Source organism: Peromyscus leucopus, chromosome 16_21 (assembly GCF_004664715.2).
Source record: "Peromyscus leucopus breed LL Stock chromosome 16_21, UCI_PerLeu_2.1, whole genome shotgun sequence".
Taxonomy (NCBI): Eukaryota; Metazoa; Chordata; class Mammalia; order Rodentia; family Cricetidae; genus Peromyscus; species Peromyscus leucopus.
The window spans coordinates 9,939,141-9,962,678 of record NC_051084.1 but is presented as its reverse complement, the minus strand read 5'-3'; the positions used below and the strand labels follow the sequence as shown (position 1 = coordinate 9,962,678).

At 55.7% G+C, this 23,538-nt stretch overlaps 1 protein-coding gene across 1 annotated transcript in view; it reads right to left on the bottom strand.

Moving 5' to 3' along the window:
- Positions 1-11,877, bottom strand: part of Itpr3 (inositol 1,4,5-trisphosphate receptor type 3) — a 71,779-nt gene extending 59,902 nt beyond the window's left edge. The window contains exon 1 of the mRNA XM_028888362.2: positions 11,518-11,877. Coding sequence (XP_028744195.1) covers positions 11,518-11,606 — 89 coding nt within the window. The 5' untranslated portion in view covers positions 11,607-11,877. The remainder of the gene's footprint in view (positions 1-11,517) is intronic.
- Between the last annotated feature and the right edge of the window lie 11,661 nt (positions 11,878-23,538).

Below are 23,538 nucleotides of genomic sequence, written 5' to 3'. Positions count from 1 at the left end.
ACGTTTGCCCTAGATGGCCGGCACAGATCAGCCTAGTCTAGATTTAGGTGGATGTCTATCTGTCCCTGTCCACATCGGATCAGCGTCTGAAGCCCACACAGAGCCTAGGGTCTTCAGAGCAGGGAGACCACATGAAGCCGCTCAGAGCCACACGCAGGCAGGGATGGAAAGCAGCCCAGCACTGTGGCCCAGCAGCTCCAGGGCACAGGGCCCACGGCAGCCATGGAGGAGCTGCCCCAAGAGTGTGGAGACAGACAGAGGGGACCTTCAGGGCTGCTCCTGGGGCAAGAGCCCAGCACCCCACTGGGTTCCACTGACATCCCCCACCAGAGACGTCTCTGCAATGATACCCTGCTATCCTCTTTTTTAAGATTTATTTTATTCATTAGAGATGGCTCAGTGGTTAAGAGGACTGGCTGTTCTCCCAGAGGACCCAGGTTTGATTCCCAGCACCCACACGGTGGCTCACAACTGTCTGTAACTCCAGTCCCAAGGTATCCAACACCCTCTTCTGGCCTCCATGAGCACCAAGCATGTAAGTACTACATACATGTAGGCAAAACATCCATTTACATAAAAATAAGTATTAAAAAAATAATAAAAATGCCAGTGGTGATACACACCTTTAACCCCAACACTCGGCAGGCAGACGCAGGCAGAGCTCTGTGAGTTCGAGACTAGCCTGGTCTACAGAGTAAGTTCCAAGACAGCCAAGGCTATTACACAGAGAAACCCTGTCTCAAAAAACCAAAATAATAATAATAAATAATAATAAGCTCGTGTATGTGTGAGTGTATGCCATGTGTGTGCAGTACCCATGGAGCCCACAAGGGGGCCTCTAACCCCTGCAGCTGCAGTTACAGGCGGTTGTGAGCCTCCCCGCTGAGCTATCTCTCCACTCCAGCCATGCCCTTTTTATTTAAACGGGGTCTACAGGATCCAGAGTACCCCAACAAACAAGCCTTTCCTCCGCTCTTGAGCGTTACAACTGAAGCATCCAAGCCAGTGCTACCCGAGTGGAGGGAGGGAGGGAGGGAGGGAGGGAGGGAGGGAGGGATGGGGAGGGAGGCTGCTAACAGATAATCCGGAAAGCCCTTATCAGATGGGCTGCCAGGAAACCGGGGACCAGAAGCAGGCCTGAAGACACCAGACAGGTAAGTTTTGGTGACAGCTGAGAAAAGTGACCCCAGATTGCCAGCTGGGCCTTGGTTCCACACACCCCACCCAGCCGCAAGCGAAACTCCCCACGTCCACCCACCCACCATCACCAAGGGAGCTGAGCATGGCCTCGCCCCAGCCTGCCTCAGCAGCTACAGCCAGAGCACTGGGCCTGGGCCAGGCGCCCAGGGTGGGTGGAGACTCACAAAGGCTCCCCTACTCCTCCCTACCCAGTGGTACCGCATCCCTGGGTGTAGCACCCCTATCCCCTCCTGGGGGGCAGCTGTGTTTATTACAGGAGCCCAGGCACAGGTGCACACCTGGCACCAGAACCCACGCCAAATCCTCAGCCTCCCTCTCCTCTCAGATCTTACCCTCCTGCCAGGGTCCCTCTGTCTGAGGTCCCGCCCTCCGCCCTGGTCAATTCCCCTCACTCACTCAGAAGAGCCTCATCTGATCCTGTCCCCTCCACAGGCTGAGTAGATTCCTCACTCCCACCAGGCACCATCCTCAGCTGGCAGCTGACCGCACCCAGGCCAAGGCCGCATCAGAAAACCGACCCTCCGATGTGCTGAGCTCTATAATTTGTACATCGTTGTTATATCCAGTTTTTCACTCTATTCTTTGCACAGTCCAGGGTGGCCTGGAAGAAGCCACTGGGCCACGCAACTGGTGAGATGTATGATGGTGGGCATGCGTGCGCGCGCGCGCGCACACACACACGGCCAGACTCTATTCATCATAAGGCCTCAGTGAGAGCCATGATGTGCTGGGCATGATCTACCCGCAGGGAGCTCACGCCCACCCTGCTAAGTGCCCAGAGGACAGGATACCCATGTCCATGCCTGCCCACCAGGCCCCAGCCACACAGAAGCCCTAATGACAGGCCCAGCCTTCCAGCCACTGGGAAGCACGGGCCTGCACTAGACAGGACACGATGGAGGGGCGGGGATCCTGGCAGGAGGGCCGTGACACAGCCATCCTGAACCCTAAGGGAGGACCTAGCTTGCTCTAGAAAGCCATGAAGGCTCCCCCTGAAATGCTCAAGGAGCCTACACCCCAAGACCTAGGTCTAAGAGAGGAGGGCCTCATCCCCGGCCCTGCGTGGGCCATTTGGCACAGAGTGGACTTTGAGATCCAGGTGGAAGCCATGGGAAAGGAAGCCGGGTGGGTCAGAGCTGGCTGGAGATTAGATAAGGAGGAGGAAGGGCCCTAGATAGAAGTAGGGCAGTGCCTCCCGGCGAACCTGACTCAAAGCCTGCACAGACCAGACCAGTCACCAACAGAAAACTGCACGGGACAGAGGGAAACCCCCAAGAGCCCCTCCCCATCCGCAGCGGACCCGGGGAAGGAGAGGCCCATAGCCGACCGCATGCCAGGGACACACAGTGGCAGTCCCCAACCCAGGTGTCCTGACCTCCAGCCCAGGGCACTGCCTCCCCCGCCACAGCCAGTGGCCCAGGAGAAGGCCACTTCCAACAGCAGGCACGCTGAGACTTTCCGGATGGGTTGTAGTGATGTGGGGGGATCTGGGGAGCCCTCTCCAGATATCCAGAGGTGCACCTGCTGGATAGGATCTGGATGTTGGAAAAGGGACCCAGACACAATGGCTGGGGTCTCAGGCTATTGCTCTCCCCCTGCACAAAAAAAAGGCATCCCTTTCTTGACCTATGTCCACCTGCACCAAGGAGCCACCTTGTGGCATGGTGACATATGGAACTTACAGAATTCAACAGCACCATAGCTCATGGCTTCAAGAAGCTCGGGGACAAGAGGGGACAATAAGCCCTGCACTCAGTGAGTCTCCCCAGGAGGGACACCAAGATGGCTGAACTTGGCCCAGAAGTAATGATTCCGGCCAGGGTTCCAGCTCTGAGGGCTGCTCTGCCCACGGGCCTGGGTTTCTGGCTCAGCATCAGGTGGGCTGCTGTGCACAGGAGGACACATCTGTAAGGGGGCCAGAAGGAAAGCTAAGAAGGAAGAAGGGACCACGGGGCAGGAGGGACTCCGCTGCCCTCCCCTCAGGGCCCGCAGTCCACCATTCAGAGTGCCCCACTTACAGAGCAACTGAGGCCTCAGCAGGGCAGAACTTCAGGCCCAACACACACACACACCCAGACCTCCTCAGAGTTCTCTGGGAAACTGATGGAGTGACATGGAACCCCAAAGCCAGATGCTGGGGGCTGGACATCACAGTCGGAAAGCAGGAGGTGGGGGGCATAAGGGCCAAACATTGACCACGCGGGACCCTGAACTGAGCAGAGGTCCAAGGCATACTGAGCAACTGGACCATGGACTGAGAACACAGGATGCTGTCAGGACCAGCACTGTGGGCCCATGGGAGCACATACGCTTGTTTATTTCTTTTGAGACATGGTCTCACCATGGAGCCCAGGCTGGCCTGGAACTCACAGAGATCCACCTGCCTCCGCCTCCCGAGTGCTGGGGTTAAACGCATACACAGATGGGTTTGGGCGAGACAGGATCTCATGTAGCACAGACTGACCTCAAACAACCTACACAGCTAAGGCTGACCTAGAACTCATGGTCTTCCTGCATCTGTCTCACAAGTGCTAGGATTACAGGTGTGTGCCCCCACGCCCTAGTTTATAGGGTACTGGGATGGGACTCAGGGCTCCATGCATGCTACATGAGCACTCTACCAACTGAGCCACATCCCCAGTCCCACCTATAGGTATCTTTTCCTGAAATCTCCTCAGCGGCTAGTGAGGGGGTCAAGGGGCAGCAGAACCTACGAGTGATTGACAGATCTGTGACCACAGCCATGCACGTCACTGTCATCATCCTGACCCCTGTCACCAAGTGTCTCCTCCTGGACACTTGGAGCCTGGTTGTCCCAAAGGCTGCAGGAGGGGCCGCTGGCCAGCTGGCTGCAGGAGAGATGAGGGAAGGGATTTGCTAACCAAATAAGCACCTGCAGCAGCTGGAGGCTGAGATTTGTGATCGCTACCCCTCCGGCTCTGCCCACCTGCCAGCTCAAAGCCTCCTTGCAAATGGGATAGGGCCCCAGCCAGTCCCTCCTGTCACCTGACAAGCCTCAGCCACGAGGACCCAACCAACCAACCAACACCCTCCACCATGGGGGGGGGGGGCAACAGCTAGCCTCACTTCTGCCCCCACCAGCTCCTCTCCCATAGGCCCTGCGGCAGCATCCTCTGATTCACATCCTTTCTATCTGACCCCAGGCTTCCCAGCCGGGAAGCTCAGGTACCAATGCTGGGCAGCCAGGCCCTGGGCTGGGCAGCCTGCTGGCTCGGGGACCTCAGAGCTCACACTTGCCTGAGACAAGCAGTAGAAGTTCTCCTCCTCTTAGGCCTCCTCCACCCCTCCCTGCCCCCCAGCCCCTGCTCCCGGGGAGCGGGGGAGCCCCAGCAGGACATTCAGTGCTGTCCAGAGGGCAGGGCTGGCGGTGGACGTCCACACAGATTCCAGCTGTGTGTACAAGATTATCGAAACCCAGAAACCTGCCCCCAAGCTGAAAGCAGAAAGCTGGTGTGTCCCCACCCTACAATCCGGCTTCTCTCCCCACCCCCAACCCAAGCCACCACCCATTGGGCCAAGCCAGGGAGGGGACTCGGGGTCAAGAATGTAGAGCAGAGCAACGTGGGCAACTGACTAGCTACAGCAGGGTTCGAGGCCAAATCGCTGGCTTCAGCCTGAGACCCCAGAGTCGTGAGGCAGAAGGGGGGTGGGGGGATCCTGTCTTCCGCACACCACACACACACACACACACACACACACACCGTTCACCTCGCCCCACAGGACATCACACCCATGTGCTGCTGCGTGGGACCTCCACCACACCCAACCACGAGGGTGGAGGCCGCTTCACTTACTCCCCACCGGCCACGCCACGGTCATAAACATGTGACGCCAAGTGGGTCAGACCCTCTGCGGCACAGTCCTGCCTCCAACCACCAGACAGAAGCCCAGCGCGGAGCTCGAGCCGAGAGGCAGAAAGCAGGCCTTCCTTTTGATCTCCATCCAGATAACCGCACAGGTGTCCAGACATGTGAGCTCCGGGATGCTCGGGGCACAACGGGAAGATTCACAGGCAGCTCACATGGCTGGTACCAGGGGTGCTCTCGTGGGTTACGGGGCTCCCTGCCATGGGATGCTCTGCCCCCACAACAGCGTGCTAGCCTGGGAGAGGGCAGACATGTTCACAGAAGACGGGGTTCGTGGCAGGGCCTCAGCCTGTGTGGAAAAGCTGCTAGCTCACAGAGCTGGCGGGACAGTCACAGCCATGGCAGCACCATGACAGACACCTCTGAGTTGTTGCATATTTTCTCCAGGGGACATGCTTGTTTTTAAATCAGGGGAAATACAGGGGTTTTTTTTGTTTGTTTTGTTTTTTTAAACCCGTGTTTGTAAACATGAGACTAGCTGAGGCTAAGCCACCGCCGCCATGGGCTAAAGAACCAAAGTGTAGAACCTCCTTCCAGTGAAGTCACATTTAAGCCAGGGGAGGTCTGAATGCACCTGGGGAATGCAGGCAGCTTGGGAGGGACCATCCTTCCTTCAGGAATTACAAGGTCTCACTTAAGGCTCAAAGGGCCCCGAAGAGTTAGCAAACCAGCTTGATGCTGTCCAGGACGCAACAGGCTAGGACTCGGTCCAGAAACAGGACCTGGCACACAGCAGGTACCTTAATGAAAGTTGGCCGATTGACTGCATGAAGTCCCTTGAGAGCAAAGAGACAGTTCTGAGCCGAGGAGCAGGCAGCCCGCACAGACAGGCTTCCTCACAGCCTGTTTGGGGCCCAGGTACACACGCAGGAAAGCAGGCGGGTCTGTGTACACCCGTGATCCCAACACGTGACAGCTAGAGGGGAAGACAGCGACCACAATTTTAAAGTCAGCCAGGGCTACACAGCAAGGCTGTCTCCAAAGACCAGAACGTCTAGTCTAGGAAGGCTCTCATCTGTGCTGTGCTCCTCCGCGATGCGGCCCAGTAAGGGCTTCAAAAATAATAATAGATACATAAGTAAAAAAATAATTCCAGGAGTCTCCAAAAGCTTCAGCACTACCCACAGCTGAGTGTCTGCCCTGGAACTGGGGGACACACACACACTGGGGTGCTGGGAGCCCTGTGCACTGAGCAAGCCTTCTCCCACCAAGCTCCACCCCCAGCCCTCTTTCCCATCCTTGCAATCCTCCTGTCTCCACCTCCTGAGTAGCTAGGATGACAGGTCTGTGGCACCACATCCAGCTGGGAGCGAGATTCTCTTTTAAATACCCTGCACCCAAGACATTCCCAGGTCCAGCTTGAGCACTGGGAATGTGCAGGGTGGGGCCGCGGAGAAGGCTCAGCAGTTAAAAGAAGTACTGCTCTTGCTGAGGACCCAAGCTCGGTTCACAGCATCCATGTTGGGCAGCTCACAATCACATAAACTCCAGCTCCAGGGACATCCAATACCTTCTTCTGGACTCCATGTACCCCGACACACACACACACACACACACACACACACACACACACACACACACTTATAATTAAATCCAGTCCCAGGTGAATCCAATACCCTCTTCTGGCCTCCGCGGGTACCTGTACTCACCCTCGCCACCCCCCCCCCATAATTAAATTCTTTTTTCCTAGACAGGGTTTCTCTGTGTAGCCCTGGCTGTCCTGGACCTTGCTTTGTAGACCAGGCTGGCCTCTAACTCAGAAATCAGCCTGCCTCTGCCTCCCGAGGGCTGGGATTAAAGACGTGTGCCTTTACACCCGGCATTAAATCTTTTTTAAAGAGAAAGACAGAGAATACACAGGGTGTGCTGGAGATGTAACCCATCTGTCAGAACCCTAGGTTTGACCCCAGCATGGGTGTTGGGGGGGGGCTACTCTGAGGAGGCAGAGTCGTGGAAATATCCAGTTAGTGATGGAACAGGGGCCAGGGAGCATGCTCCTGAGGTTCCTGCCCCAGGGACCCTCATCTGGGAACCTGGGGCTCCTCACACTTCTGCCCATACTTCTTAGAGTCCTGGTCTCCATTACCCACCCTCCAAGATATGTTAGGTAAGGACAGAAAGTGACAGAGAGTGCTACAGGAGAAGGCGGGGGCCCTCAACCCTGACTACATTACCATGGGGTGACCCGGTCCAGAGGTGCGGAGACACACCCCCAAAAGTGACCCCAGGGCTTCATGGGCAGCAAAGGCTTCTGACAAATGCCTCTTCAAGATTTAGTTTATGGGCTGGAGAGATGGCTCAGAGGTTTAGAGCACTGGCTGCTCTTCCAGAGGTCCTGAGTTCAATTCCCAGCAACCACATGGTGGCTCACAACCATCTGTAATGAGATCTTGCACCCTCCTCTGTATACATAATAAATAAATAAATCTTTAAAGATTTAGTTCACCTGTACTCCCAGCTCAATCCCTGGGCCCTGCAGCCACCCTGAGGGCACTAAGAGGTCTCCAGGGGGCCAGATGGGTCCACCCTGCATTCTCAGGGCCACCTTCCTCTAGCCAACGGCCTGGAACCACATCAACCCTCGCCCTCCTCCTCCTCCCTGATCTGCAGCTCTGGCCTTTGTCTCTCCACCTGGGTGAGGGGCGAGGCCAGCCACAGCCACGCTTCCCTGCCAGGAACAGGTGTGGACCTGCTTCCCTGAGTCCCAACCACCTCCAGGATCCACTCCCCAGACCCCTCCCAGCCTCCCAACCCAGTTAATATACAATCTTCATGGGACCTCTAATTACCCAAGAGGTTTTAACTGGCTGTCTCAAGTGCTCAGGCCCCAGACCCAGGGCTGCTGCGCCTCTAACAGCGTTCCCTGGCCTCTACCAGCGTTCCCCCCACCTCCCCAGCGGGTCCAGCCTTCTGTCTTTAATTCATGTCACAGACTAAACGAATGCCAGACTCTGGGCACTGAGAGAGGCCCAGGAGCTCCATCACACCGGCCCCAGGGCTCAAGACCCTGGGCACCAACAGCCTCAGGAAAGGCTGCAGGACCAGAGTTAAGGATGGAGGCAGACTGACTCTGAGTAAGACCCAGAGAGCCTCTAAGAGCCGCTTCCAGCCCTGGGGATGCAATTAAAATGCAGTATTGAAGACTGAGGTAGAGCTCAGTGGCATAGCACGGGAACCTGCCTGACAAATGCACCTAGCATGCACAGTTAGCATGCCTCAGACCAGCTTGCAGTTAGCATGCCTCAGACCAGCATGCACAGTTAGTATGCCTGAGAATGCAGTTAGCATGCCTCAGACCAGCATGCAGTTAGCATGCCTGATAATGCACAGTTAGCATGCCTCAGACCAGTATGTACAGTTAGCATGCCTGAGAATGCAGTTAGCATGCCTCAGACCAACATGCACAGTCAGCATGCCTGAGAATGCAGTTAGCATGCCTCAAACCAGCATGCAGTTAGCATGCCTGAGACCAGGGTCCAACTTCCAGCTCTGCAGAAAAGGAAGCAGAGGCCTGCAGACCCCGGTTCAGTCTGACCGAACATGCAGGCTCTTGGAGTCTGGCTGCCAAGTTTGACCTTTTTTGCTTGTCTGCCTGCCTTGTTTTTTGTTTTTTTGGTTGGTTGGGTTTTTTTGAAGACAGTCTCTTTGTAGGTCAGGCTAGCCTTCAGCTCCTTAAATAGCAGAGGTTGTCTTTCAATTCAGGATCCCCCCTGCTACCACTCCCCAAGTGCTGGGGTTGCAGACCTACTCCACAGGACTATGGAGACCCTAAGGATGCTGCAGCTTGGGGCTGGAGAGTCCACTTGGGTACAGTGAGTTACTACAGTCCGGCCACTCATTCTTCCGCAGCTGGAAGGCGGCTCCCTTCCTCTTCACAGGTCCCCAACACAGTGCAGCCCCCACGAGGGCACAGCTGACTCACTAACCCTGCCAGTGCCTGCCCTGCCCTGCCAGTGAGTGTTAGCTGGACCTACGGGGAGCCCGATGCCCACCAGAGAACGTTTGGAAACGTCACAGAAAGAACAGGGCTAATTCTGCCCTGGAAGGTGGGGTCTCAGCTTTCAAAAGAGGCCCCTTTGGGCTAGGTCTCAGAGGGTGGGACAGATTTACTCAGGCGGGCCGGCAAGAGCCACACAGGAGCAAAGGTAAAGAGACCAGGGGGGCGGTTCCAGGAAATGCACCTGAACTTCTGGCGAGGTGAGCTCAGATTAGGCCTAGGCCAGCACACCAGGCCAGGCTGTCCATCTTTTTTTTTTTTTTAAGGATTTATTTATTATGTATACAGTGTTTTTGCCTGCATGGCAGAAGAGGGCACCAGATCTCTTTACAGATGGTTGTGAGTCACCATGTGGTTGCTGGGAATTGAACTCAGGACCTCTGGAAGAGCAGTCGGTGCTCTTAACCTCTAAGCTATCTCTCCAGCCCATTTGTCCATCTTTTGGGGGGAGTTTCATAGGAAGGGGCTCCCTGGGGTCAGGGCCCTGAGACCTGCCCTGAGGTCCACGTGGACTAAAAGTAGCAAGCAGCTCCTGGGGCAGGAAGACAGTACACAGGGAACAGGGGAGCCGAGGCTGGCAGCATGGCTCGACGCTTAAGAGAGCGGGCCTCTCTGGAAGAGGACCTGAGTTCACCCCCAGCACCCACAAGATAGCTCACACCCGTGGGGATCCGACTACGCTCTCTTCTGGCCTCCACAGCCACGGAGCACCCACACGGTAATAATATGACATGCTTGCACGCAACACCATACACATAAAATAATTTGAGAGAGAGAGAGAGAGAGAGAGAGAGAGAGAGAGAGAGAGAGAGAGAGAGAGCATGCAGAGGGATTCCCAAATGAGGGAGCCTGCCTGAGGGTGGGAAAAAGGACCTTAGACCCCTCCCTTGGCTCTGTTAATCCTCAAGGTGCTTAAACGACATCCACCCAGGGCTCAATCCCGAGTCAGAAACATCCGCAAAAGAAGTGGCTATTTTTCCAAAATGCTGCAGAGCTTGGGGGGGAAGGGGGTTCCCACCTCTGGCTTCACCCCCACACACACACACACACCCTGTTCCACAGCAGAATGTGAAGTGCTGACTGTGGACCTCCCCTGTACGGGGCCCTGGCCCTGCTCAGATGCTGGCCCAGATGTGTGTGGCTCCACCCCTCTTCTCCGGGTAACTTCAAGGAGAAACCTGATGGGGAGGTGTGTGTAGGAATCTACATCTGACCCAGGAGGTGTGTAGGAGAGCCTGAAGGATGCTGGGAGGGGGAAGGAATGCTGGAACTCCCATCTCAGCCTCCTCCGGCAAAGAGGCCCTTGTGGGTTCTCCTCCCTACGGCTCACTGAATTCCAGCCACCAGTGGAGAAACCCAGTGAGCCAGAAGCTTCCCACCTGCCCGACCAGTGTAGGGCTAGCCTGGGACCGAGGATACCCCACACACAGTTCCAAAGTCCCCACAGGAGGCACCCTATGGGCAGCTGAGTGTTGCTGGGAAAGATGAGGCCACAAAACAGTCTCTCCCGCCCTCCTCGCCCCCGACCCCACCCCACCCTACCTTCCCCCCACCTCCCCCCCCCCCGACGCGCGCAGGCGCACGCCAGCACTAAATGGGGCAAAAGGACCAGACCCTGGCCTGCACTCTTTCCATGTCTCCAGCAGTAAGGTGCCCAAGGGGCTCTCTAAAAAGATACAGGGACTCCACCCTCTCCTGGCTCAGAGGTCTGGCCCCAGCCTGGGACAGAATCGATTCCCTGCTTATCCAGCCTAGACCCTGGGGGGTGGCAGTCAGAATTAATTAATGTTTGTAAAGTGCTCTGGAGAACCTGGGACCAGGGGCGCCAGAGTTACTGCACAGGAAATTGACGGGGAGAAGGGGCGGGGGGGGGGGAGAGGGGGGCCAGCTGGCCGAGACCTGGGTTGCCTGGACCGGGAGGGTAAAGAAAACACTCCTACTAAAGCCGGGATGCGACACAAGGTGAGTGAGAAAGTTCAACCCATCAAAAGCCGATTCAGGATGGGGCGATAGGGATGAGTGCCAGGCTGCAGTCGGAGCCAACCCTAGCACCCCACCCCCAACCCCAGCCAAGCCCTCTCCAACCCCAGGCCCTCTCCAACTCAGGCCCCAGACACCTGCCACCAACACCACCCCAGGACCACTTGCAGAGGAAGTTCAAACCCCTCAGGCACGACTGAAGAAAAGGAGTGTGCCAGAAGTGGCGGGCTCAGTGGGCCCAGACGCCTCCTGCGAACTCCCCAGGGCGCCCGACTACTACCTGAGCAAACAGCGCACTTCCTTTCTCTAAGAGAGGGAAGCCAGTGCCCCCTCGCTTCTGGAGACTAGGGCGCCCAAGCCCGCCATCGAGGGGCAGGGGACTGGGCATCAAGAGACACGCAGCTGGTACGGCGGCCCCGACGTCCCCCCCCCCTTTGCCCTAGGCTCACTCACCCCAAAGTGCTGATGAAGCCATTGACTGAGCCCTCGGCGTATAGGGACACTATGTCCCCGATGTGAAGAAAGCTGGACATTTCGTTCATGGCTTTGGCCCTCCGGGGCTCGAGGTGGCAAGATTGCCCACGAGCGAGCTGCCAGGCTCGGCGCAGAGGACTGCAGCGCGCTGGGCGGAGAGGGGCGTTGTGCCACCTCGCAGCCCGGCGATCGGGACGATCGGGGCAGCCAGGACAGGCTGGCGGCTGCCCTGGCCCCCGGAGCGCGAGGAGGCGCGGTGCGGCCCGGGTCCGGGTGAGGAGGTGCCCGCGTCTCTGCGCGCCCACAGTCCTCCAGCCCGGCCCGGCCCGCGCGTACCTGCAGCTGGGAAGGAGCAGGAAGTCTGGGGCCGCCACACACATGCAAATCCCGCCTGGGAGGCGGGGAGGCCACACCCCGGCCCGCCCCCGCTGCAGCTCCCACGTGCACCCGCGCCCGGGGCTCTGCCTCCCCGACAGCGTGCGCGCGCGCCTGGATCCCCAAAAGTGCTCGGAGCGCCACCAGAGGACCCCGGGATCTAGCGTGCCCCCTAGACGGCTGTCCACTGGCACCGCGCTGCACTTCGCGGCTCTCCACCCTTAGAGGTGGCCCACGCGTGGCGGAGCACACCGGGAACTTGGCCACGGTCACCCTGCGGCTACCGCGCCCAGCTGAGAGCCGTCTTGAGCCTAGACGCACGCTCAAGCCCTTAGCGTTGCAAATCAGGATTCATTTCTCTCGACATGAAAAGCCTTTTCATTGCACAATAGAAAGTGCTTGGACTTGGAGGGGAAATGAAGCAATGGGGTGGGTTTTATTTTTGTTGTTGTTGGGTTTTGTTTTGTTTTTTTCCTCTCTCTCTCTCCTTTCTGTCTCTCTGCATTCCTTTGTACAAAGAGATCCAACTTCCGAATCAGTTCAGCCGCTCCCTCTCCGGGAGGAACTGACTCCAATTTCTCTTGGCTCCTTCTGTCTTTCCTTTAAAATAAATAATAGTGAAAGGGGGAAGAACATGAACTCCTCTAGTTAACAGTGCACCCCTGCGCCCACAGAAACGAGTTCCCGTGGCCGGCCGGCTGGGGCAGCGCGCCAGGCCCTCGCTCACAAAGTTCAACCCTCAAACTCATCCCCAAGTCGCCTACTTTCTGTTCTGCGCCACCGAGCCTGGGCGTTTGCTTCGGAGACTTTGGTTAGAACTCCTGAGATAAGAGTGCCCCCTGACACCCCCATCGGTCACGTTTGCTCCCTCCCTCCCCCCACCCCACCCCACCCCCGTGTTTCCTGAGGGGCGGGAGTGGGGGTGTTTGTCCCTTGAAGAAAAGAAGGAGGGGACTCGAGACAGAAGCAGGAAGAGACCCAGGAGGGGTGGAGACAGACGGCAGCCGTGGGACAGCTGCTGACCTGGACAGAGAAGCCTAGCGCTCCTAGAGTGTGTGAGATTTTTACCAAGAGCCTTAGAGCCGATGATAGTGGTTATCCAGGCCTTTAAGGGGGAAGTAGAGGCAGAAGGACCAGGAGTTCCTGGCCACATAGTAAGTCCGACTCTGACTCAAAAATTAAAAATTAAAAACAAAACCAAAAACCGGGCCTGGAGAGACAGCTCCGTGGTTAAGAGCTCTTCCAGAGGATGAGGGTTCCGGTCCCAGTATGCACATGGCAGCTCACAACTGTCTGTAACTCCTGTTCCAGGGGATCCAACACCCTCACACAGACACACAGGCAGGCAAAACACCAACGCACATAAAATAAAATAGGCCAGGCAGTGGAGGCGCATGCCTTTAATTCCAGCACCCAGGAGGCAGAGGCAGGTGGATCTCTGAGTTCCAGGACATCCAGGACTACACAGAGAAACGCTGTCTTGAAAAACCAAAAACTGACTAAATAAATAAAGATAAAAACGGGGTCTGGAGAGATGGCTTCACAGTTAAGAGCACTTCCAGAGGATGTGGGTTTGGGTCCCAGCACCCACAAGGTGGCTCACAACTGTCTGTAACTCCAGTTCCAGGGGACCTGACACCCTCTTCTGGCCTCCGCAGGCACCAGGTACACTCCTGGTGCAAGACGTACATGCAAGCAAAACACCCATATACATAAAACAAATCAATAAAAGCATTTAAAGACCCCAGAACTTGAATCGGGCACCACCTCCAGATTTCTGAGTTCTGTTTCTCTAGCACCCACAGTCCCGTCAATTTTACACCTGACCTTGACCTCATGCCTTTGTCCAGATATATCAGAAACAATACTTTTACAAACAATACTTTGAATGTTTGCCCTAACCTACTCCGTTGCTTTTTTAAAACAAAAACCAAGGTCTCGTGTAGCAAAGGCTGTAAAGGGAAGTGGTTTTTTTGGCTTACAGATTACAGTTGGTCCTCATGAGAAACCAGGGCAGGAACCTGGCCGAAGGAACTGAAGCCGAGGCCGTGGAGGAGCGCTGCTCACTGGCTTGCTCATCCTGCTTTCTTATACGACCCAGGCCCACCTGCCCAGGGTGGCACCGCCCACAGAAGTTGGAGCCCTCCTATATTAATCATTAATCAAGAAAATGTCCCCTAGGCTTGTCCACAGGCCCATCTGGTGGAGGCATTTTCTCAGCTGGGGGTCCCATTTCCAGATGACCACGGCTGTGTCAAGTTGTCAAAAACTATATGGCTCATGAATGAAATAAGTTGTAACTATAGTTTGGAAAAAAAAAAATCTTCTCTAGTGGACTTTCCCAAAAAGAGAAGCACCTGACAGCCCAGTCACACACAGGTTTCTGGGAACTGGAGTCTAAGGCCCTGCACTCACCAGTGTCTGGTGTAACCAGGGCTTCTGGGGTCTCAGACTGTGACATCGTAGGAAGGACCAGCCCCTCGGATAGCTCCTCTTGGGTCTCATTCCTCCCTGGGGTTCCAGAGGGGGAAATATGCATTCATTCCAGATGCATTTGTTAAAGTCCTACTGTGGTGGTTTGAATAAGAACGGCCCCATAGCCTGGAGGTGATAGAGCACGTCTTTAATCCCAGCTCTCAGGAGGCAGAGGCAGGAGGATCTCTGTGAGTTCCAGGACAGCCAGGGTTACACAGCGAAACTAAAATAGCCCCCCCAGGTTCACACACCTGAGTGCCCGTCACCGGGGGAGGGGCTTTTGATAGGACTAGAAGGACTAGGAGGTGTGGCCTTGTTGTGGGAAGTGTGTCACTGGGGGTGGGCTTTGATGTTTCAAAAGTGCAAGCAGGCCCAGTCTGTCTGTCTGTCTGTCTCTCTCTCTTTGTCTCTGTCCCTCCCTGTCTCTGTCTCTATCTCTCTGTCTGTCTCTCCTCTGTCTGTCTCTGTCTCTCTGTCTCTCTCTGTCTCTGTGTGTCTCTATCTCTGTCTCTCTCTCTGACTTTCTGTCTCTGTCTCTCTGTCTCTCTCTGTCTCTTTCTCTCTCTCTCTGTCTCTCTCTCTCTCTCCCTCTCTCTCTCCCCCTCTCTCTCCCTCCTTCCCTGTCTGTCTGTCTCTGGATCAGGATGTAGCTCTCAGCTCCTTCTCCAGCACCATCCCGCCATGCTCCCACCATGATGATAATGAGCTAAACCTCTGAAACTGTAAGCAAGCCCCCAATTAAATGCTTTCTTTTATAAAAGTTGTCTTGGGGGGAGGGGTCGCTAGAGAGATGGCTCGGTGGTTAAGAGCACTGGTTGCTCTTCCAGAGGTCCTGAGTTCAATTCCCAGCAACCACATGGTGGCTCACAACCATCTGTAATGAGATCTGGCGCCCTCTTCTGGCCTGCTGGCAGAACACTGTATACATAATAAACAAATAAATCTTTAAAAAAATAAAATAAAGGGCTGGAGAGATGGCTCAGCCGTTAAAGGCTAGGCTCACAACCAAAAAATAAAATAAAAAAGTTGCCTTGGTTGTAGATTCCCTTCACAACAACAGATGGATGATTAAGACACCTACTATGTGCGGGGCCTCTGCTCCTCACCAGTTCCTGAGCAAGCCCGCCTTTTTCTCCTTCCCTGAGCGAAGAGGATGAAAAGCCAGGGGTTGAACGCTGGCTCTCTGGTGACCACTCCAGACCTCCCCGGTCCTTCTCTGGAGACCCAGAAAGATGTCACCACAATTCTGTCACCATCTCACAGCCAGGCAGAGGAAGTGCCTCCACCCCGGGCCTCCACGTCCCCATCAACCAAGAAAACAGTAGGCAGGCGGTAGGGAGCAGTCCTCCCCATCCCAGTGAGAGGTCTGAGGAGGGAGATGCTCTGCCAGTCTCTGCTTCTAGGAATTCTGGAACCCGAGTCGGTTTCTACAGGAGCACCCGGGGCTCAGGCCAGTTGTCTGCTCCTGTCAAACCCGCCTCACTGTGAGCTCCTCCGTGAGTTCTGAGGTGGTAGTGTTTAAAGAAAAGTTCAGTCAGTTTTTTTTTTTTAAAAAAAAAAAAAAAAGCTGCAGACTTTGGGTTGGAGTGCAGTTGAGCGGTAGGGTATGCTAACCATCTGGGATCCCAGCCCCCAAAAACCCCTCTGTACAGAAAAACCAGATGGACCCCGAGCTAGCTCAGTCCATGGCCCTGCAGCTTGAAGCTCTCCAGTCGCTGCCAGACAGTACAGTCTGCAGAACCCAGCCCAGTGGGCCGGACCCCCAACCCCAGACCTTCTCTCCCTCCCCAGTCTCTGCAGATACCAGGCTTGCCTTCAAGAAGGAAGCATGCTGTGGCCCAGAGTCAGGAGTGGGTCTGGGGACACGGCCATCTATAGAGTGTTTCCTAGTAGCCATGAAGCCCTGGGCTCCAGCCCTGTACTGCATCAGTCAGGCCTGGTGTAATCTCAACACACAGCGGGTAGAGAGGCAGGAGGATCGGAAGTTCCTCAGCTACAGAGCAAGTTCTAGACCAGCCGAGGCCACCAGAGACACTGTCTTAAGGAAGAGGGCAAGGCAAGAGTCCAGGAAAGCCATGTGGCACAAAGGGTCCAGGAAAGCCATGTGGCACAAAGGGTCCAGGAAAGCCATGTGGCACTCACCTCTACCCAATTCGAGCCATTCTTGAGGCTGAGACAAGGACAACTGTGAGTTCCAGGCTGGCCTGGGCTATGAAGTAAAGACTCTGCCTCAATTGATGTCTCCAGCATCAATACATGCTGGACATGGTGCTATATATCCTCAATTCCAGCATTTGAAAGTCAGAAGGATCTCTTTGAGTTCAAAACCAGCCTGGTCTACAAGGTGAGTTCTAGACCAGCCAGGGCTACACAGACACAGTGAGATCCCGTCTTTAAAAAAAAAAGGAAGCCAGCACAGGCCTAGGTGGCTCCACAGCTAAGAATACTTGTTGCTCTGGCAGAGGACGCATGTGGTGGCTCCACCCCGCCTCCAAAGGCCTCAAAGACAAAATGAGGTGCCGGTCCACCAAAGTTCACCCAAGGGAACCAATGAGTTTATTCGGCTTACAGACAGAGCATGGGTGACCATGAGGTGCCACAGAAAGTCTGTACACTGCACAGTTGATAGCTTCCCTGTGACTAAATCAGGGGTTCTCAACCTGTGGGTCACGGCCCCCTTGGGGAGGGTCACATGTCAGATCTCCTGCATATCTGATATTGACATTACAATTCATAACAGAAGCAAAATTACAGTTACGGAGTAGCAACAAAAATAATTTTATGGCTGGGGGTGGTCACCACAACATGAGGAACTGTATTAAAGGGTCACAGCATCAGGAAAGTTGAGAACCACTGTCACGGGTGGAGTCTGCTCCCCTCAGCCTTCACACTTACATCCTCTAGCCTTCCCCCAAGACACGGGCAACTGGGGTAGAATTGCGCACATCTGATTGGGAAGGGCAGCTGGATACTCGCGAGGGTCCCACGGCCTTCCATCCCCTCCTCCTGTGAGAGAAGCGAACGCATCAGCACGGCCACCACCTCCATGGTGGAGGGTGCCCGGCTTGGAGGACAGTCCTACACAGCATCAGCCATCCATAACTCCAGTCTGAAGATCTGATGCCCTCTTCTGACCTTCTCAGGGACCAGGCATGCATAAGGTGCACATACATGCATACAAAGCACTCACACACTTAAACAAATCTGAAAAACTTTCAAGAGAGAAAGAGAACATAAAGCAGATTTGCTTTTATTGTAGGGAATGGGCATCATCAGCTTCCTGGGAGATGCTCCTGGCTGGCCACGCAGGGTTGTGGCTCCTGAGGGGACATCCTCACCAGCACTTGTGACCGCCTCTTCAATTACCATCCAGTCTCCAGTCTTCCACTACCAGAGACCACGTGGCTGTGGTGATGTGTCCTTTCTGCTTCCCACTGTGAACTGAGGTCCTGCATGGAGTAGGTCGTGTCTCCCTTCCTCTGTGTCCTCAGGGCAGACACACGGAAAGGTTTTGTGAATTAGGTGGAGCTGAACTGGAAAGGACAGAGACGGTGGGAAAGGATGCAAATGAACCCAGAAACCAGAAGCCAGACCCCCAGCTCCCTGGGAACCCCGGCTCCCTGGGAACCCCTGGCTTGGGTGTGACAGCCCCCATTGGGGGAGGAGCTGCAGGAGATGCCTGAAGGAGCAGGGAAGGAGAATGGTGGTCCAACTCTTCTGAGACCCAGGAAGGAAGTTGCCACTGTCCCCAAGGCAACATGTCAGCCTGGCGCAGGGCCCAACCTCAATGGCTGGGTGTCTCCTAGCACCTGATGGTCCCATCTCCCAGGGGAACCCCTCCCAGAGAACAAGCAAAGGGGATGGAGGATCCCGCCAGGAGTGCCGAATAGGATTCCCAGAAGCCAGACTTGACTGAGGATCAAACTCAAGGCTTCATGCATGCTAGGCAAAGGTGCTACCACTGTGCCACGCCCTAGACATCCTTTTGTTTGTTTGTGGTTTTTTGGTGTTTTTTTGTTTGTTTGTTTGTTTGTTTTTGTTTTTGTTTTTGGTTTTGGTTTTTCAAGACAGGGTTTCTCTGTGTAGCCCTGGCTGTCCTGGATCTCACTCTGTAGACCAGGCTGGCCTCGAACTCATAGAGCTCCGCCTGCCTCTGCCTCCTGAGCGATGGGATTAAAGGTGTGGGCCACCACCACTTGGCTTATCGTTTTAAACTTTATATGGAGAGACGGGGTCTCCGGTGTGTTACCCAGGCTAACCCGAAACCTGGTCTGTAGCCCAGGCAGACCTTGAACTTGTGATCCTCTTGCGTCAGCTTCTGTAGCCGCTGGGACTGACGGCCTCCGTTACCAAGCCCGGCAATTCCACACTGTCTGGAATGGAAGACAGTGTGAGTGCAGCGCTCCAGCCGAAGCAAGAAAATGTTCAGAAATCACAGCCAAGTTCTAAGTGCCCACGGGCAGACCCTGCGGGCAGGCTGGGATGAGGAGGCCTGGGGGAGGGGGTGGGGCTCCGACTTCTCCCGGGATTCTGAAAAGGACAGTGGTAAGAGGGTGCAGTCTGGAACCCGTTTCCTGCACCAGCGTCCCCCGACAGCCCACACACAGTCCCGGGGACCCGACCCAGCTCTGCGGTGTGGTGTTGTAAAAGGTGCAGAACTCTCTGGGACCCAGGGTCCTCTCGGTGAACAGGTTTCATGTCACTCCCGCCCCAGGTGTCGCCATGGCCCGGGACAGATGACAAGCTGTTCTCAAGGGTTCCTTTACCCCTTTCTTTCTTTCCTTTTTTCCCCCCATATTTTTTATTAAGAATTTTTTTTTACATACCAATCACAGATCCCCCTCTCCTCCCTCCCGCCCCTCCCGCCTTCTCTCCCTACCCCTTACTTTGACTGACAGCAGGATCCAGGAGTGGGGAGAAACCTGGAGGGGGCGGGCTCAGGATGGGTGGAACCAGAAATGGGGCGGGGCCCAGGCAGGGCTGACTCAGTGTGGCAGCCACCCGCTGGGTCACCCCCGTGGGTGGGGTGCCAGTCCAGGCCCGCTGGGTTCCCAGAGAATTCCTTCCCCATGTCATCAGCGGCCCTGGTCGGGCACCCCACCCACAGCAGGGAGCCCCTCAGATCCCCAGGAACCTTCACACTGCCTTGCTCGGGATTCCCACTCGTGCCCCTTACCCACACCAGGAAACCCACGCTCCGCGTCTTGGGAAGCCAGGAGCTGAGATGGTGTCTGCATTTTCCTTCACCGCACACCCTCACCGAAGTTTCTATTTCTTCCTGACTTTGGGTGACCTCCTACACCCTACAAGGGGAGCAGAGTGGACCGCAGTCAGAAGACTGGACCACAAGCTGTGGTTCCAGTAACACAGGAGATGAAGAGACCCAGGGCTGGGGCTCCCCGCTAGTCTCAGGAGGCAGCCCCGCCCCCACCACCCCCAAACGGGGCCTTCTTAGAACGTGGACTCTGGTTCCGGAGTCCCCAAATCAGATGGTCTCTATTTCAGGCCTTCCGCCACAACCCCTGACTCTGAACTTTCCCACCCAGGGCCGGTCTCAGACTCAGTGAGATCAAAGCCGGGAGTCGGGTCACAGGAAGCTCCACTCCAGCCCCGCACTGACGCAGAGAAAAGCCTCTCCCATATGTCCCTAGGAAAACAGTACAGAGTGGCGCCAGTCAGACACCGGCATAAGGCAGCCGCACGTGCCCAGGAGTGATTCAAGATAGGACTGGACAGGCCTGCAGAGGCAGGGACCGGGAGAAGGAGCGACCAAGACGGAGGAGAGGTGTCCTGGAGCGAGCGGGCCACTGCAAAGGGCCGCCCTCCTCCCTAGGAGGCGGCTCCCAAGAGCCAGGCCCCCGCCACTGCCAGCCTGGGTGCGGCAGACAGAGAACAAACACCCCCACATCTTCCTCTTCCAGCCCTCAGCCCCTCACCAACCCCCTCCCCCCCAGTCCAAACTGCTGACGGGGAGCTGGGCAAGTCAGGCCCCACAGCACAGCCCCCGGGGGTCACAGCGAGTGCACCAGTGTGGGCAGAGGTCTGGAAAGCCAGAGGAGCATCCAGCGGCGGTGACCGCTCTGCGGAGCCCGCTCAGCTGGGCGTGGCGGCGCACACCTGTAATTAAAGCAGTGGGAGGGAGAGGGACCACAGATGGAGGCCAGCCTGGGCAGCACACCAAGACCCTGGCTCGAAGAAAGACCAAGAAGGTCTGCAAGATGGCTCACCAAGCCTCCCGCCTGCATCCAGTGCCCAGAGAAGGAGAGAACCAAGTCCTGTAAGCTGTCCTCTGACCTCCACGTGTGTGCCCCAACACTCTCACGCCCCCCCCCCAAACACACACACAAGAAAATAAATAAATAAAATCGGTTACGTAATTATAAGTCAGGGCAGATCTTGTCTCAAAAAATCCAAACCAAAAGAAGAAGGAAGGAAGGAACGGCAGTCTGGGGGCTGGGGAGGTGGGGAATAAGGTGCCCGCTAAGTTCCAGCACCCACACAGAGCTGCACATGGTGGTGTGAGCCTGTAACCCCGGCCTTGGTGGGCGGCGGCGGCGGCGGCGGCGGCGTTGGCCGGAGGCTCTGCCAGGCAATGCAGCTGAACCAACTAGCTCCATGTTCAGTGAGAGAGCGTGTCTCCAAATACAGCGTGGGAAGCTTGGCATCAACCGCTGGGCCCTTGCATCCACAGGCACACAAGCACACACTGTCACACGTACACACACGTACACACACGTACACACACGTACACACACACATGCACACTCACACAAACACACTCTCACACATACAGTCATGCACACTCACATAAACACACATCTTTACACATGCACACACACACATACACACACACTCTCTCACACATGCACACATACCCAAACACACACTCTCTCACATATGTACACACACACACACACACACTCACTTGCACACACATACACGATCATGCACAAACACTACACAAATATACGCAAATACATAACTTTGGGGGGGGGGGTTGGTTTTTCGAGACAGGGTTTCTCTGTGTAGCTTTGGTGCCTGTCCTGGATCTCGATCTGTAGACCAGGCTGACCTTGAACTCACAGAGATCTGTTCGCCTCTGCCTCCCCAGTGCTGGGATTAAAGGCGTGCGCCACCACCGCCCAGCACATACATAAATTTTTTAAAAATGCAATCTGGCCATGGAATTTGGGTTGTACAGATGACCAAGGATGAGGCTTTTTTTTTTTTTTTTTTTTTTTTTTTTTTTTTTTTTTTTTGGTTTTTTCGAGACAGGGTTTCTCTGTGTAGCTTTGCGCCTTTCCTGGAGCTCACTTGGTAGCCCAGGCTGGCCTCGAACTCACAGAGATCCGCCTGGCTCTGCCTCCCGAGTGCTGGGATTAAAGGCGTGCGCCACCACCGCCCGGCAAGGATGAGGCTTTTAAAGACAGAAAATTTTATCAAGATCTCTGCAAACCAGGTCCCAAATCCCCTCGATCCTTGAATAAGGAGTCCCAGGGACATGCTTCCCAGGGCTGGGATGTTAACGGACCAAGGTTGAGCTATCAATGTGAGGTGTCTGAGATGGGGAGTCCCCCTCAGCCTGATACCCAGATGGGCTTAAAGAGTCCTGGGGTGGGGGGAGGGGACCGGCACAGGCCTCCGAGGGTGTGTCCCGGGCTCTGGGCATAACAGCCAAGAAGGAGTCAGATACAAGGATCCTGGGCCTTGGAAACTGTACTGGAGGAAAGCTGCCTGGAAAACTTCCCAGGGCCTGGCTGGGCAGGAGTCGGCCTTGATTGACAGGAGGCAAAACACTGACGCCAAGTCTACCTGGGATTGGCTCTGGCCGCCAGCTGCACCCACACCTACCTTGGCAGGAAGGAAGCCTTCGAGCTAGCCTTGCCCAGACTGCCTGGCCTGGAGTGAAAACTGCTGAAACACACGTGGTCGTCCCACACCAAGTGGGCTGGCCTGTTTCTAGACTCTTCATAAGTAAGGGGGTCGTGGGGAGGGTGTGCCATGACCTCCTAAGGGGGCATGAAGAGGTCACAGTCCAGAACGCTGAGTGGAAAAGGGGAGAAAGGCCCTGCTGTTTGTCCAGGAGCTGAGAGACACTGGGGCTCTTGTCTGGGGGAGCGGGGGAGGCCTGTGGCCAGATGGAGAGCAGCCGGCCCGGACTGAACAGCCGACCTCTTCCTCCCACATCCCATCCAGCTCCCGGGCCTGCTGGAGAAGAACAGCAGAGTCATGCCTGCGGGTCTGATGAAGTGCAGCCCTGACCCTAGGCAGACATGAGGAGCTGTAAGGTCTTGGGGGAGCTGGGACGCTGAGCCATGGGCTGCCTGGCCAGACCTCAGGCCTGAAGAGCTGGAGAACCCTTCTCTGGAAGGGGCACTCTGTCTACAGAAAACAAACGCAGCACTGGACTGTGGGGCTAAGGGCCTGGTGAGGGGGCTGTGACGTGCGCTGGCTGCTCCAGGAAGTGCCGCAGTGCATGGAGATCCTGTGAACACACACCCTGCCCTCTTGGAATTGGGGTTCTAGTGCAGATCCGGGTCACTCCCCTAAATTATATGCAGTATTGCTGTGTTCTGTGGAAGTGTGGGTGTGGAGACACGAGAGGCTGGGACCATGGGGATGGGTAGGGAGAGGCAGAGGACGCCCCAGGCTTTGACTGACAAGCCAGGCACAGAAAGTGGGATGTTCAAAGATCCCGTGGCAGGAGCATTGCGGCTACAGTAACCGAGAGTGGAGCCGAGGGAGGCTGCGTGGGTCAGGCAGGGCTTGGTGCTCTGAGAAGCGCCTGGGAGCCCGGGAGACGGCTCAGCAGGTAAGATCACTGACTGATCATGCAGAGGACACGGTTTGGTTTCCAGCACCACTATGGTGACTCAAAAACCTGTAACTCCAGCTGTGGGAGTGGGGTAGGGTGGGGGGGTCTAACGCCCTCTTGTGGCCTCTGAGGGCACTACATGCTCATGGATATAGTTGTACATACAAGCAAATACTCATACACATAAAACAAACCTAAACCATTTTTAAGAAAGGGATTTGGGCAGCGCAAGGCAGCTCGCACCTATGAAATAAGAACTTGGGAAAGAGTAGAGGATCAGAGTTCAAGGGCATGCTCCATAAGATGAATTCTCGCAGCCACGCGGCGGTGGAGCA